General features: G+C 46.1%; 1 protein-coding gene across 1 annotated transcript in view; it reads right to left on the bottom strand.

Annotated features, from left to right (window-relative positions):
* stpg2 (sperm-tail PG-rich repeat containing 2) overlaps window positions 1-16932 on the bottom strand; it is a 279995-nt gene that overhangs the window by 200570 nt on the left and 62493 nt on the right. The window contains exons 8-9 of the mRNA XM_078411518.1: window positions 14342-14501; window positions 6238-6395 (exon numbers count right to left, since the gene is read on the bottom strand). Of these exons, the coding sequence (XP_078267644.1) occupies window positions 6238-6395; window positions 14342-14501 (318 nt within the window). The remainder of the gene's footprint in view (window positions 1-6237; window positions 6396-14341; window positions 14502-16932) is intronic.

The following is a 16932-nucleotide window of genomic DNA, read 5'->3' as shown; positions in this document are numbered from 1 at the left end:
TGGAGTAACTCAGTGCTTCAGGCAGCATCTCTGGAGTACATGAATGGGTGATGTTTCGGATCAGAATGCTTCTTCAGACCCTGAAGCCTTCGGATCCTTCCTCAGGCAGTTCCGGGATTTGGACAGCGATTTAGGTTTAGGTTTATTATTGTCATGTGAAAAGCTTTGTTTGCATGCTATCCAAACAGATCACATAATACAATACATAAATAAAATCAAGTTAAAAGCAAGTACAATGGATAGAGCAAAGGGAAAGCTACAGAGTGCAGAATATAGTTTTCATCAATGCAGAGTGGGAGCATTGGGTATTTTTTTGAGGCCAAATAATTTGGTATTTTTAATGTGGAGATTGACAGGTTCTTTGATCAGTATGGGTGTCAAAGGTTACAGGGAGAAGGCAGGAGAATGGGGTTGAAGGGGAAAGATAGATTAGCCATGATCGAATGGTGGACAGACTCAATGGGCTGAACGGCCTAATTTTGCTCCCTTTCTTAAGTTCTCATTACTGAGGCGAAGCTTTCAGTTTGAGGTGAAGTATCAGATTGAAATGGGTCTCGACCTGAAACATCACCTGTCCACCTTCTCCAGAGATGCTGCCTGACCCAGTGAGATGCTCCAGTACTTTGTATCCTTTGTAGTGATTCTGAGGGGATTAAAGGGCGGCACAGAGGCACAGGGGTAGTGTTCTGCGGAGTTTGTATGGAGTTTGTACGCTCTCCGCGTGACAGCGTGGGTTTTCTCCCGGTTTCCTCCCACACTCCAAAGACATTCAGGTTTGTAGGTTAATTGTCTTCGGTAAAGATTGTAAATTGCCTGTGGTGTGTAGGATAATGCTCGTGTACGGGGTGATCACTGTCAGCGCTCACTCAGTGGGCCGCGCTGTATCTCTAAACTAAACTGATGGTAGTTTCACGGTCCCCATTTCATTCCAGATTTATTTAATTTCCTTCTGCTGTGGTGGTGGAATTCACAGGTGGGTCTTTGGATACCTTGTTCAAGGTCCTGGAAGGTTAGTCTGAAACGTTAACCAATGTGCTCCCCACCTGCTGTTAAGGCTGAAGAAGTTTCCTGGCACAAAACATCGCCTATCCATGTCCTAAAGAGATGTTGCCTGGTTCGCTGAGTTATGACAGTGCCTTGAAGCTCTCAAAACCAATTTCACCCATTTACACAGCTTATTTTATACTTTAGAGATACAGTGTAGAAACAGGTCCTTTGGTCCATTATGTCCACACCAATCAGTGATCACCCCGTAGACTAACCTACACCCAACACATACTAGGGACAATTTTACCAGAGCCAATTAACCTACAAACCTGTACAGTACGTCTTTGGAGTGTGGGAGGAAATTGGAGCACCCAGAGAAAACCCAGGCGGTCACAGGGAGAACGTACAAACTCAGGGGTGAGTGAGTAAGGATGGGGTGTCAGGGGTTCTGGGGAGAAGGCAGGAGAATGGGGTTGAGAGGGAAAGATAGATCAGCCATGGTTGAATAGCAGAATAGACGTGATGGGCCAAATGGTGTCATTCTGTTCCTGGAACTGATTACACACAGCGCACGTAGTCAGGATTGAACCAGGGCCTCTGCACTGCAAAACAGCAACTCTACCGCTGCGTCACTATACCGCCCCAAAGTTGACAAATAAGTATGATTGTTATGCTTTGTCTGGGCTGGATTAGATCCAGACCGTTGATGTGTAAAAGCACTGCAAGGGTCTAATGCTGGACTGGGGACACATCAGTCAGTGAGGCGATCACCGTATCTCAGCTGATTCTCACTTCCGGGATAATTTGAACGCTGGAGGAGGGCAATGCGACAGCTGTTGCAGATGGTGCACAGATTGTTACTATGAGCATGCTGCTGTGAGAAAAGGAACTCGTTTGTTTTGCCGTCTGTTGCAATCATCCCAATGTCAAAATTGTCTCGATGCTTGACGGGAGTCCAAGAAATGCGGGAAATGAGGAGACTAGAACCCAGTGGCATGAAGACAGAACACAATGAGTGGGTGGAGAGTGTTAACAAAACCAGTCGGCAGAAAGATCATGGAAGAATGAATCATGGACTGAACAAACAAAGTCCAAAGGGTACTGGACAAATTGGAAGGTCACAGAATCATTGAGTCATACAGCACGGAAACAGATCCCAACTCGTCCATGCCAACCAATATGCCCCGTCTAAGCTAGTCCAATTTACCTGGGTTGGGCCTATATCCCGCTAAACTTTTCCTCTCCATGTACCTGTCCAAGTGGCACACAAAGAGCTAAACACAAAGTGTTGGAGTAAAACTCAGAGGGTCAGGCAGCATCTCTGGAGGACATGGATAGTCAACGTTTCAAATCAGGGACCTTCTTCAGACTCATAAGGGGGGGGCCATAAGCTGGAAAAGAGAGGTGGGGTGAGGGGGCGGGACAAGCCTGGCAAGTGTTAGGTGAAACGTTATTTTGTGTGAGGGTATGTTCGTAGCATGTTGATGATTGCATGGCATTGAGCCTTGCGAATGTTATGGGAAATATCCCATCAATGACAGCAAAGAGGACAAGGGTGTCCCATTCGGGTCGTCTCATTACGGAAAGAAGAAGGGGCTTTGGAAATGGTACAGGTGTTTACTAGAATGATAGACACAAAATGCTGGAGTTACTCAGCAGGACAGGCAGCATCTCTAGAGAGAAGGAATGGGTGACATTTTGGGTCGAGACCCTTCACCAGAATGAAGGGTGTTAGTTTAGTTTAGTGTCGTTTAGCTTAGTTTAGTTTAGCTTAGTTTAGAGATACAGCGTGGAAACAGGCCCTTCAGCCTACTGAGTCTGTGTTGATCAGCAAACATCAGTACACCATCACTATCCTACACACTAGGGACAATTTACAGTTTTTATCAAAGCCAATTAACCTACAAACATGTACGTCTTCGGAATATGGTAGGGAACTGGAGCACCTGGGGAAAACCCACGCGGTCACGGGGAGAACATACAAACAGCATGCATAGTCAAGATTGAATCTGGATCTCTGGCGCTGTAAGGCAGCAACTCGACCGCTGCGCCACTGTGCCACCCTAATTAATTATGGGAAAGATAGGTATGTAGGTAGGTAATGGTAGGTAAAAGTGAGAGAAAGACAGACAGGGACAGAGACACAGAGGCACAGAGGCACAGAGGCACAGAGGCACAGAGACACAGTGGCACAGAGGCACAGAGGCAGAGACAGAGACAGAGACAGAGACAGAGACAGAGACACAGAGACACAGAGACACAGAGGCACAGAGACACAGAGGCACAGAGGCAGAGACAGAGAGAGACAGAGAGAGACAGAGAGAGACAGAGAGAGACAGAGAGAGACAGAGAGAGACAGAGAGAGACAGAGAGAGACAGAGAGAGACAGAGACAGAGACAGAGACAGAGAGAGACAGAGACAGAGTCAGAGAGAGACTTATTTGCTGCAGGTTTACAGGGAGAGGCAGGGAGAGGCAGGGAGAGACAAGGAGAGACAGGGAGAGACGGGGAGAGACAGGGAGAGACAGAGAGAGACAGAGAGAGACAGAGAGAGACAGAGAGACAGAGAGAGACAGACAGATCCCCATAACTAAAAAAGAACACAGAAACATTGGAAGTAGTCCAAAGGAAATTCAAGAGTCATGAGTATTCATTTGTCATATGCACCAGATATGGACCAAAATTGTGACATTCTTATTTGCTGCAGGTTTACAGTCAGTTTAGATGCAATAAAAATAACAAAAACATAAATATATAATAAATTATTAGTTATTCTAATCTAGGTCTATTGTAATCTAGATTTTGCAAAAACCAAAGTACATAGAGTACCCTAATAGTGCAAAATATGGAGTGGATCAATGATGAGGTCGGATCGTGGAATTATCTCCCTGGCTAATTCCAGGGATCAGAGGGTTGACCTATCAAGGGAGGCTACACAGTTTGTGTCTGTATTCCCTGGAGTTTAAAGTGTGGCCTTGTTCAAACATGTAAGGTTATAAGGCAGCTCGAAAGGGTGGAAGTTGAGATGTTTTCACAAGTGCAACAGTCACCAACAAGGGGCTATAGATATAAAATAAGGGGCCGGTCATTTAAAGCTGACATGCAATGAAAGTTCTTCTCTCAGAGGATGGCTGATGCCAGATCTTCCAATATGCTTAAGGTGGAGATAGATAAATATTTGGAAGTAGTTGAGGGTTATGGAGAACTGGTACTGAAGAGCAGTTGAGGCCAACATAGACCCAGCATGATCATATTGAATGGCAGAATAGGCTAGAGGGGCCGAGTGGCCTACTGCTCCTATTTTCTTGTGTTCTAACTGCTTGAAATCAACATTAGTCAAAAGAGTAAAAACAAGCAACGGCAGATGCTGGTCCACAAAAAAGAACATAAAGTGCTGGAATAACTCAGGGGCAGGCAGCATCTCTGGAAAACATGGATAGGTGACATTTTGGCTCAGACTGAAGAAGGGTCCCGACTCGAAACGTCATCTTTCCACGTCCTCCACAGATGCTGGCTGACCTATTGAGTTGCTCCAGTACTTTATGTCCTTTTCCGTCAACCAGCATTTGCAGTTCCTTGGTTCCATAGGTGATAAGCGGATACAGGTGAGGAAGGTTTGATTGGCAAATAAGAGTCCGGTGAAGAGAAAATCGTTTAATTACCTGCATTTTCAGACAAATTGCGAGATCTTGGACTGTAGCATGTTAAGGGCTGATCTTATAGAGGTGTAGAGAATCATGAGGGGAATAGACAGGGTGAATGCATAGAGTCTTTTTCCCAGGGTAGGGAAATCAAAAACCAGAGGACAAAGTTTAAGGTGCAAGGGGAAAGATTTAATCGGAACCTGGGGAGTAACTTTTTCACTCGGAGTTTGGTCTGTACATGGAACGAACTGCCAGAGGTGGTAGTTGAGGCAGTTACAATAACATCATCTAAAGGACCTGGGTGGGTAAATGGGTAGGATAGGTTCAGAGGGATATGGGCCAAAAGCGATGTATGTCATGACTACCTGACATAGAGTCATGTAGATGACTCCATGACTCTATCTACCAAAGTATAGTTCAGCCTGAAGAAGAGCCCCGACTCGATACGTCACCTATCCATTTATTCACAAAATGCTGGAGTAACTCAGCAGGTCGGGCAGCATCTCGGGAGAGAAGGAATGGGTGACGTTTCGGGTCGAGACCCTTCTTCAGACTGATGTCGGGGGTGGGACAAAGGAAGGATATAGGTGGAGACAGGAAGATAGAGGGAGATCTGGGAAGGAGGAGGGGAAGGGAGGGACAGAGGAGCTATCTGAAGTTGGAGAAGTCAACGTTCATACCACCGGGCCGCAAACTGCCCAGGCGAAATATGAGGTGCTGCTCCTCCAATTTCCGGCGGGCCTCACTATGGCACTGGAGGAGGCCCATGACAGAGAGGTCAGACTGGGAATGGGAGGGGGAGTTGAAGTGCTGGGCCACCGGGAGATCAGTGGCGTTAATGCGGACCGAGCGCAGGTGTTCAGCGAAGCGATCGCCGAGCCTGCGCTTGGTTTCGCCGATATAGATGAGTTGACATCTAGAGCAGCGGATGCAATAGATGAGGTTGGAGGAGGTGCAGGTGAACCTCTGTCTCACCTGGAAAGAATGTTTGGGTCCTTTGATGGAGTTGAGGGGGGAGGTAAAGGGACAGGTGTTGCATCTCGTGCGGTTGCAAGGGAAAGTGCCCGGGGTTAGGGTGGTTTGGGTAGGAAGGGACGAGTGGACCAGGGAGTTGCGGAGGGAACGGTCTCTGCGGAATGCAGAGAGGGGAGGGGATGGGAAGATATGGCCAGTGGTGGGGTCCTGTTGTAGGTGACGGAAATGTTGGTGGATGATATGTTGGATCCGCTGGCTGGTGGGGTGGAAGGTGAGAACGAGGGGGATCCTGTCCTTGTTGCGAGTGGGGGGATGGGGAGCAAGAGCGGAGCTGCGGGATGTAGAAGAGACCCTAGTGAGAGCCTCATCTATAATGGAGGAGGGGAAGCCCCGTTTTCTGAAAAACTATAAAATTCGAGGTAGGTAGAGATAAGTTCGGTGGGGCATGAGCAGGCAGAGACAATGGGTCTGCCGGGACAATTGTGTTTGTGGATTTTGGGTAGGAGGTAGTATAAAATTCTACCATGTTCTATCCATGTTCTCCAGAGATGCTGCCTGACCTGCTGAGTTAATCGAGCACATGGTGTATTTTGCTATATTTCATTCACAACGTTAAACCCTCGTACACTACCTTATAGTCAGCTGGACCTGGCGTCGTTTGCTTTGTTTCGACAGCTTGCAAGCGAGGAACGGTGGATCCAAATCCTCCTCTTGTCGTACTCTCATAAAAGGCTTTCTTCTGGCTTTCTCGGGCAACAGTGTTGTTTGTGATGTTGTATGTTCCTGGGCCTGTTGAAATGAGAAACTCTCTCCAGTCTTGGCCAACAAATTACCACTGACCAGTGAGTATCTCTTCCACCCACAATATCATCCAAGGATCAGGCAGACACAAAGTGCTGCAATAACTCAGCGGGTCAGACTGTATATCTGGAGAAAAGGATGGGTGTGTTTCGGGTCGGGACCCTTCTTCAAACCTCCTCTGCACCTTCTCCCAAAAACCTCCACCTCTTTCCTGTAATGGGGTGACCAGAACGACACGCAGGACTCTAAATAAAGTTCATGGGACAAGTAAACACTTGATTCTCTAGGCCAATTTTTCTCCGGAGAACAGTGTAAATGGTAGATCATGCTCCCTCAGGAGGATGCTGGATAAATATAGAGGGCTGTCTCTGGAACTGATGCGCCTCAATGCTGAGAACTATATTATGCACTCTGTATCTTCCCCTTTGCTCTACCTTTTGTACTTGAGTTTGACCTGACAGTATTGATGTACATTGTGATCTGATCTGCCTGGATAGCACGCAAAACCAAGCATTTCACTGTACCTAATAACACTAACCCTAAAGCCAACATCCTCCATATTTATCCAGCATCTTCCTACATATGTCCACACTGCATGTCTCAAACATTCCCTGTGGGAGCAGATCTATCATTTGCACCGTTCCCTGGAGAACTGGTGGGCTGTAGAATCAAGAGTGTTGAATTGTACCATGTACTTCATTTGGAGTACTGCGTGCAGTTCTGGTCGCCCCATTACAGGAAAGATGTGCAGATTTTGGAGAAGGTGCAGAGGGGGTTTGAAGCAGGGTCCTGACTCGAAACGTCACCCATCCTTTTACTCCAGAGATGCTGCCTGACCCGCTGAATTACTCCAGCACTTTGTGCCTGCCTTTGGTATAAACCAGTATCTGCACATCTTTGTTTCTATCATCCAAGTACCTCTTCCAACCCACAACACCATCCAATTTTCAAAACCAGAATGTCTAATTCTTTATACAGTAATATCAATAATTATGACATTGATTTCAATACTGGCTTAAATTTAATGCTAATTTAAGCAGTGTGTGAGCCATGACTGTATTAGTTTTGTATAATTAAAATAACATACTTTCTAACACGAGGTTAGTTGTTACTAGATGGTCATTTGATCAAAGTTAATCTGATTGGGATGTTTAAGGGCGGTACAGTGGCATAGTTGGTAATGTTGCAGCCCCACAGCGTTAGTAACCCGGGTTCCATCCTGACCTTAGCTCCTGTCTGTGTGGACTTTGCACGTTCTCAAATAGTGAAAGGCCTGGACAGAGTGGATGTGGAGAGGATGTTTCCACTAATGGGAGAGTCTCAGACCAGAGGCCACAGCCTTAGAATAAAAGGACGTACCTTTTTGAAAGGAGGTGATGAGGAATTTCTTTAGTCAGAGGGTGGTGAATCTGTGGAATTCATTGCCATAGACGGCTGTGGAGGCCAAGTCACTGGATATTTTTAAGGCGCAGATTGACAGATTCTTGATTAGTAAGGGTTTCAAAGGTTACGGGGAGAAGGCAAGAGAGAGAAAGATAGATCAGCCATGAGTGAATGGCAGAGTTGATTCAATGGGCCAAACGGCCTACTTCTGTTCCTATCACTTTGAACTTATGAACTCCCTGTGACCACATGGGTTTCCACTGGGTGCTCTGGTTTCCTCCCACATCCTAAAGACATGTGGGTTTGTAGGTTACCTTGGTCAGCGTACTACCTTTATGTTATCCCACTTTCGCATCCACTCCCTAGACACCAGGAGCAGCTTATAGAGGTCAATCATCTAGAAATTGTCCCTGGCGTTTAGGGAGTGGATGCGAAGGTAGGATAACATAGAACTTGAATACCGACCAAGATGTCCCATCTAAGTTAGTCCCATTTGCTCGATGGGTTTTCACACCATTTCATGGCCACCATTACTGATATTAAGAGAGAGACAAAAGAAACTACAGATGCTGGAATCTTGAGCAAAACACAAATTGCTGGAGGAACTCAATGCGTCAGGCAGCATCTGTGGAGAGAATGGACAGATGACGTTTCAGATCTGGGCCCTCCTTCAGTCTGACCCATTGAATTCCTCCAGCACTTTGTGTGTTACTAAAATTAACTTAATTAACTTATATTTCACAAAGATGTACAGGTTTGTAGGTTAATTGGCTTCAGGAAATTGTGCCTAGTGTATAGGATAGAACTAGTATACGGGAGATCATTGGTCGGCGTGGATTCGGTGGGCTGAATGGCCTGTTTCCACTCTGTATCTCTAAACTAAACTAAATTCCCTGCTGTTCATAACTTGCCATAAATCTGCTTATTCCCATTTCAAATTCAGACAGGAGCAATACGACCTTTGAAATATAGATCTTTTGACCACAAATTCAACAGAAATTAACTAATAATTCGGAGGAAGCAGGTTTTGTACGAACAGCAGATAATTGCAAATACAGTCTCAACTATTATTCTACTCATATTTACAGTAGACAGTCAGAATCTTTATTCCTGGTGCAAATGTCAAAGACCAGAGGGCATAGATTTAAGGTGAGGGGGCTTCTTTTAAAGGAGATGTATTGAGCAAGCTATTTTTTAGAGGGAAAGTAGTGAGCGCCTGGAGCATGTTGACAGGGGTGGTGGCATTTAAAAGGCTTTTGGATAGGCACATGGATATGCAGGGAATGGAGGGATATGGGTCACATGCAGGCAGAGGAGATTAGTATTTTCTTGATATCATGGAGTCATTGGGTCATAAATTATAGCATCATACAGTATGGAAGCAGGCACTTCAGGCCAACTTGTCCTTGCAACCAGGATGCCCTATCTAAGCTAATCCCTTTTGCATGTGTTTAGCACATATCCCTATAAGTCTTTCCTAACCATGCACCTGTCTAGGGGTGCCAACTAACTCACTCCCAAATACGGGACAAGGTGACGTCACCGCCCTGCGCCCCACATGACCTCACCTAGCCAGCAGCCACATGCTCCTGCCCCACCAATGGTGACCGCCCGGGCTGGGAGGCGGGTTGCTACACAACCTCCGTTCGGCGGCGCCCGGGCCTCCGGACGTACACTGGCCGAACCTACACTGTCCGGACCTACACCGTCCGGGCCTACAGCGTCCGGGCCTACAGCGTCCGGGCCTACAGCATCCGGGCCTACAGCGTCCGGGCCTACAGCGTCCGGGCCTACAGCGTCCGGGCCTACAGCGTCCGGGCCTACAGCGTCCGGGCCTACAGCGTCCGGGCCTACAGCGTCCGGGCCTACAGCGTCCGGGCCTACAGCATCCGGGCCTACAGCGTCCAGGCCTACAGCGTCCAGACCTACAGCACCCCCCGGGCCTAAAATGGGACAAGGGCGGTCCCGTACGGGACAAACCAATTTAGCCCAAAATACGGGATGTCCCGGCTAATATGGGACAGTTGGCAACCCTACACCAGTCCAAATGTCTTTTAAATGCCATTTTAATACCTGCCTCAACTTCCTCCTCTGGCAGCTCATTCCATTTGCCCACCACCCTCTCTGGTTCCTATTAAATCTTTCCCCTCTCACCTTAAACCTATGTCCTCTGGTTTAGGGTCGTAGAGTCATATTTCGGCCCAACCTGCCCAACATGCCCCATCTAGTCCCACCTGCCTGAATTTGGCCTATATCCCTCTAAACCTATCCTACCCATGTGCCTGTCTAAATGTTTCTTAAACATTGCAATAGTACCTGCTTAAACTATTTCTTGATTCCCCTATTCCAGGTTAAAGACTCTGTGTATTCACCCTATCTATTCCCCTCATGATTTCGTACAACTCTAAGAGATCACCCGTCAGCCTCCTGTCAGGTCATGTTTGGCACAGACATTATGGGCTGTATTGTTCTGTTTTATGTTCCAGGTCCGAGCCCTTTGGTGGTTCTTCACCTGAAACTAAATATTCTCTCAACTGATAACCACACAAGTAATTCCAGCATTAAGTTGAATATCGCCTGACTTTAATGACCGAAGCATTGTAAGAGAACTCTGAGGGCCGTTCTTTAGAAAGGTAGAATCATTGAGCAAAAGAAAAATCAATTACTAATATTCATTAGCTGCCCATATTCCATTACATCTGTTGTGTGAATCTTATCGAAACATCATTCTCGATGCTACGATGTATCACAGGGAGAATAAAATGACATGAATGCAAGTATTGAACACAAAGTAAGACGCAATAAAAATCAGCAATCTTATGTGCAGTGTCAGACAACATAATTGCATTTCAGTGCAATTAGCTCTCAGCTTAAACCCAATTAACGTTAATATTTGTCCTCCTGGCCAGTCAATTAAAATGCACGAAGCAGTCGCCACAGACATAATTCTTTTAAGAAAAGGAAATTCCGCCATGAAACGGCATTTAGAAAACTAACGTTCTAAGGAGACACAAGGAACTGCAGATGCGGTTATCTTGAGTAATACAAGGCACTGGGGGAACTCAACGGGTCAGGCAGCTTCTCAGAAGGACTGGGATAGGCAATGTTTCAGGTTGGGATCCTTCATCAGAAATCCTGAGAAATGTCGTTTCAGGAGAAGAGGGGTGCTGTTGACTCAACTACCTTCTCTGGCAGCTCGTTCCATATACCCACCTCCCTCTGCGTGTAAAGGTTGCCCCCCAGGTTCCTACTAAATCTTTCCCCTCACCTTCAACCGATGTCATCTGATTCTTCATTCCCCTACTCTGGGCAAAAGATTCTGTACTTTCATCCTATCTGGGCAGCACAGTTGCACAGCAGTAGAGTTGCTACCTCACAGTACCCAGGTTTGATCCTGGCTACGTGTGCTGTCTGTATGGAGTTTGTACGTTCGCCCTGTGGCCACGTGGGTTTTCTCCGGGTACTTCGGTTTCCTCCCACACTTCATGGATGTGCAGGTTTGTAAATTGGGGTTCTGTAAATTGTAAATTTTCCCTAGGGTGCGGGATATTGTTAGTGTACGAGGTGATCAATGGTCGATGTGGACTCGATGGGCCAAAGGGCCCGTTTCCGCGTTGTATCTCTAAAAGCTAAAGTCTATTCCACTCATGATTTTACACACCCGTATAAAATCACCTGCCTCCAACACCCCAAGGAATAAAGTCCTAGCCTGCCCAACCACTCCCTATAGCTCAGGTCCTCGAGTCCTGACAACATTCTCGCAAATCACACTTTGAACCTATGTGCTCTGGGTCCAAAACTGCTCATAATACCCCAGATGTGGTCTGGCCAGTGCCTTATAAAAGTCACCATTACATCGTGTTGTTTTACGTGAAATTGCAAGTTCAAGTGACGGTGATCAGTCTGAATTTATCGGTACCAACCAAAGACAAGATTCTCACCTCTCGCTCCTTCCATTTAGCACCAATCTCCAGCTGCCAGCAACACTTATTCGCGCTCACAAAGACAAATTATCACTCCTATTATACAAAAAAAATCCTCTTAAGCCCGAGCCCATTCTGCTGAGAGTTGGAGAGTCATAGTCCTACAGCACAGAAACAGGCCTTTCAGCTCAACTTGTCCGACCCAACCAACGTCTTATTTGAGCCCCCCCCCTCCCCCCATTTGTCTGCATTTAGCCCAAATCCCTCTAAATCTTTCCTATCCATGTACCTATCCAAGTCCTGTTAAACAGCACAAAATAACCTACTCAGAACGTCTTCAAAGACCGCTCTTTAGAAGTGAGATCTACTATTGGTCATAGACCAACAAAGTGGAACAAGAGAACCAGGCAAACTTCCATCGATATCACCAACACCACACAATTACAGAACTATAAATATGTTTAATATTTTCACGTGTACTGTGAAAAGCTCTATTCTGGATGGTATCCAGTCAAATCAAGAATACTATAAGTCAATATAATCAAGTCAAACACTTGTACAATGAGTAGAGCAAAGGGGAAGATACAGAGTACAGAATATAGTTCTCAGCATTGTAGCGCATCAGTTCCACAGACAAGGTCCAATGTCCACAATGGAGTAGAGGTGAATCGGACGATACCCCTGCTCATGGGAGACCAGTTCAAAAGGATTATAACAGAGGGGAAGCAGTTCTTCCCGAGTCTGGTGGTGCGTGCTTTCAAGCTTCTGTACCTTCTGCAAGACAGTGCAAGAAGACGAAGGAATGACCGGGGTGGGACATCCTTGATTATATTGGTTGCTTTCCCAAGGCAGTATGAAATGTAGATGGAGTCATGGTTCATAAGTTATAGGAACAGAAATCGGCCATTTGGCCCACCAAGTCTACTCCTCCATTCAATCATGGCTGATCTATCTTTCTTTCTCAACTCCATTCTCCCCATAACTCCTGACACCGGTACTAATCAAGAGTCTGGCAATCTCCATCTTAAAATATCGATTGACTTGGCTCCACAGCTGTCTGTAGCAATGAATTCCATAGATTCACCACCCTCTGACTAAAGAAATTCCTCCTCATCTCCTTTCTAAAGGTACGTCCTTTTATTCTGAGGCTATGGCCTCTGGTCTTAGACTCTCCCACTAGTGGAACTATCCTCTCCACATCCACTCTGTCCAGGCTTTTCACTATTCAGTGAGTTTCAATGAGGTCCCCCCTCATCCTTCTAAACTACAGCGAGTACAGGCCGAGTGCTGTCAAACGCTCATCATATGTTAACCCAATCATTCCTGTCATTATTCTTGTAAACCTCCTCTGGACACTCTCTAATGCCAGTGCATCCTTCCTCAGAAATGGGGACCAAAACTGCCCACAATGGTAATCCTTTACATCAACTAAATCCTCTTAATTCCTTAGCAAGCGTCAGGGTTCCGTAAGGAATCCCATTGGAATGTAATACTAAAATTATCTGTGTTTTCAAAGTGTGCCTATCATAGGTTTAACTTGTTTCTGGGGGGAGGTTTATTTCCACTGGATCATCTTCAGATCACTGAAGAGTAAAAGCAAAGTGCACATGGGTCAAACTTTCTATCATCACATTTCAGGAAGGATGTAGAGGCTTTGGTGCAGAAGAGATTTAACAGAATGCTGTCTGCATTAGGGGATATCAGCTACAAGGAGAGGTTGGACACATTTGGATTGTTTTCTCTGGAGCATCAGAGGCTGAGAGGAGATTGATGGACGCATATAAAACTATGAGAGGCATAGATAGGGTAGACAGTCGGAATGGCAAAGACTAGACGGCATAGCTTTAAGGTGAGAAGGGCAAAGTTTAAAGGAGATGTGCGGGGCATGTTTTTTACACAGAGAGTGCTGGGGGCCTGGAACACGCTGCCAGGGGTGGTGGTGGAGACAGATAGTGGTGTTTAAGAGGCTTTCAGATAGGCGCATGGATATGCAGGGTAAGGAGGGATAGGGATTATGTGCAGGCAGAGGAGATTTTGACGGCACAGTGGCGCAGTGGTAGAGTTGCTGCCTCACAGCATCAGAGACCAGAGTTCAATCCTGACAGTAGGTGCCGTCTGTACGAAATTTGCACGTTCTCCTTGTGACTGTGCGGATTTTCTCTGGGTGCTCCAGTTTCCAAAGACGTGCTAGTTTGTAGGTTAATTTTCTTCCGTAAATTGTCCCGAGTGTGTAGGATAGAATTAGTGTACGGGTAATCGTTGGTCGATGTGAACTAGGTGGATGGAGGGACTGTTTCCATACTTATCTCTAAAGTTCATTTTCATACGTTATAGGAGCAAAATTAGGCCATTCGCCTCATGGAGTCTACTCCGCCAGTCAATCATGGCTAATCTATCTTTCCCTCTCAATCCTGCCTTCTCCCCATAAACCCTGACACCCTTACTCATCAAGAATCTGTCAATCTCCACCTTAAAAATAAACTGCATTAAAAGTAAAGTAAACTAAACTAAAAGTTAGTTTAACTTGGCATCATGCTCGACACAGACACTGTTAACCATAAGGCCTGTTCCTGTGCTATACTGCTCAATGTTCCATGGTCTATGTTCTATGTAACCGTGGCTACAGACCTGGTTCACTTATTGTCGAAGGGCCCTCTGTGAACCTTACTGCATTCTGACCAAATGGGACGTTGCACCTCGTCGAAATCCTCTTCAGAGTTTGCAAAGCCGTGCGCGGATCATTGTACCATCCAGGAGCCGGGGTGATGGACTTATCGGGCAGGAACCTCTGGTGTGACAGAGAGTGGAATTTACACACCGTGTTGCAATCACCAGCATATTAAATAGTTACATGGCCCCAAAAACTGCAGGTACAAGCTGTGGGTGACCTCAATAAAACAGACAAATCTCTGTATTCCACAGGTGGATGCAGGCCCTTCGGCCCAACTTTCCCAATGACCAACATGTCCCATCTGCACTAGTCCCCCTGCCTGCATTTGCCCCATATTCTTATAAACCTGTCCTATCCATGTACCACTCTAATTGCTTCTTAAACATTGCGATAGTCCCTGCCTCAACTACCTCTCCGGCAGGTTGATCCACACACCCACCCACCACCCTTTGCGTAAAAAAGTTACCCCTCAGGTTCCTATTAAATCTTTCCCCCCTCACCTTAAACCTGTGTCTTCTAGTTCTCGATTTCCCTACTCTTGGCGAAAGGCTGTGCATTTATCTGATCTATTCCTCTCATGGTTTTGTACAACTCTATAAGATAGCAAGGTGGAAACTGCTGCTGAAACCAGCAACAATGCAGCTATCATGCAGCACTAATGGTGCAGCTAGTAGAACTGCTGCCTCATCGCGCCAGAGACCTGGGGTTAATCCTGTCCTCGGATAATGTCTCTGTGGAGTTTGCCTGTTCTTCCTGTGAACCAGTGGGTTTCCTCTGGATGCTCCAGTTTCCCCCCACATCCCAAAGACATGCGGGTTTGTCAGTTAATTGGCCTCTTATAAATTGCCCCTAATGCGTAGGGAGTGGATGAAAAAGTGGGATAACCTAATCGTGTGAACAGGTGATCGATGGTCGACGTGGACTGGGTGGGCCGAAAGACCTGTCTCCATGTTGCATCTCTAAACTAAACTAAACTAAACTAAACTGAAAAAGACACAAAGTGCTTAAGGAACTCAGCAGGTCAGGCAGCAGCACTGGAGAACAGAGGGTTAGGTGAAGGACAGAGGTAAGAACAGAAGGTGTGTGAGAGGTTTGAAGAGTTGCAGATTGTGACGTCAGAGGAAGGAAAGTAGTAGCAGTGGGGGGGGGGGGGGAGGAGGGGGAGGAGGGGGAGGGGGGGGAGGGGGGGAGGGGGAGGGGGCGAAGAAATAGGTGGGAGTTTAGTTTAGTTTAATTTAGGTTAGTTTACTTTAGTTTGGTTTAGTTTTGAGATTAAAACCGAAGGAGTGGGACAAAAGGATTGAAGAGTTGCAAATTGTGAAATAAAACAAAAAATGGCTGGCAGTTTAAGCATGGAAAAGAAAATCAATAAAAATCTTTCTGAGTGGCACAGACTATTCACTGGATTAGTATTCTCTGGACCCTTTTCAACGCCAGCACATCCCTCCTCAGACAAGGCGCCCAAAACTACTCACAATACTCCTAACAAAGACTGGCCAGTGCCTCATAAAACCTCAGCATTACATCCCTTGGCATTGTATGTTGCCAGGACTCGAGGGCCTGAACTATAAGGCGAGGTTGGGCAGGCTAGGACTTTATTCTTTAGAGCGCAAGAGGACGAGAGGTGATCTTATAGAGGTGTACAAAATCATGAGAGGTAAATGCAATCATTCGTTCAGGGGACATAAGGTGAGGGGGAAAAGATTTAATGGGAACCTGAGGGGCGACTCTTTTTGCACAAAGGGTGGTGGGTGTATGGAACAAACTGCCCGGGGAGGTTGTTGAGGCAGGTACTATCGCAAGGTTTAAGAAACATTTAGACAGGTACATGGATAAGATAGGTTTAGTGCGATATGGGCCAAACGAAGGCAGGTGGGACTAGTGTAAATGGGACATGTTGGTCGGTGTGGGCAAGTTGGGCTGCAGGGCCTGTTTCCCCACTGTATGTTTCTATGAGTGTATAAAATCATGTGGATAGGTAGATAGATAGGGTGAATGCACAGTCTTTTACCCAGGGTACGGGAGTAAAGAACCACAGTACATAGTTTAAGGTGAGAACTATGGGGAAAGATTTAATAGGAGCCTGAGGGACAACATTTACACTCAGAGGTTGGTGGGTGAGCTGCCAGAGGAAGTAATTGAGGCAGGTACTATAACAGCATTTAAAAGTTATTTGGACAGGTATATGGATAGGAAAGGTTTACAGGGATATGGGCTAAACACAGGCAAATGGGACTAGCTTAGATGGGAAATCTTGGTCTGAATGGGCAAGTTGAGCCAAAGGGCCTATTTTTGTACTCTATGAATCTATCTTAACGAGTTTTGTAAAAAAAACCTGCCCCTTGCATCTGCTTTAAACTATGAACCTCTCACATTAAAGCTATGCCCACTAATCTTTGAATTCCCACCCTGGGAAGAAGGAAGAAGGTTCTGACTGTCTATGCTTCTCTTGATTTTAGATGCTTCTATCTCGTACTTCTATTCTAATTGTTGAGCCAAATGAGATAAAATAGGAGACACAAGAGACTGCAGATGCTGGAATCTTGAG

Source organism: Rhinoraja longicauda, chromosome 1 (genome assembly GCF_053455715.1).
Source record: "Rhinoraja longicauda isolate Sanriku21f chromosome 1, sRhiLon1.1, whole genome shotgun sequence".
Lineage (NCBI taxonomy): Eukaryota > Metazoa > Chordata > Chondrichthyes > Rajiformes > Arhynchobatidae > Rhinoraja > Rhinoraja longicauda.
Note: the sequence above shows the minus strand (reverse complement) of the source record. Positions and strands in the feature narration are given on the sequence as shown.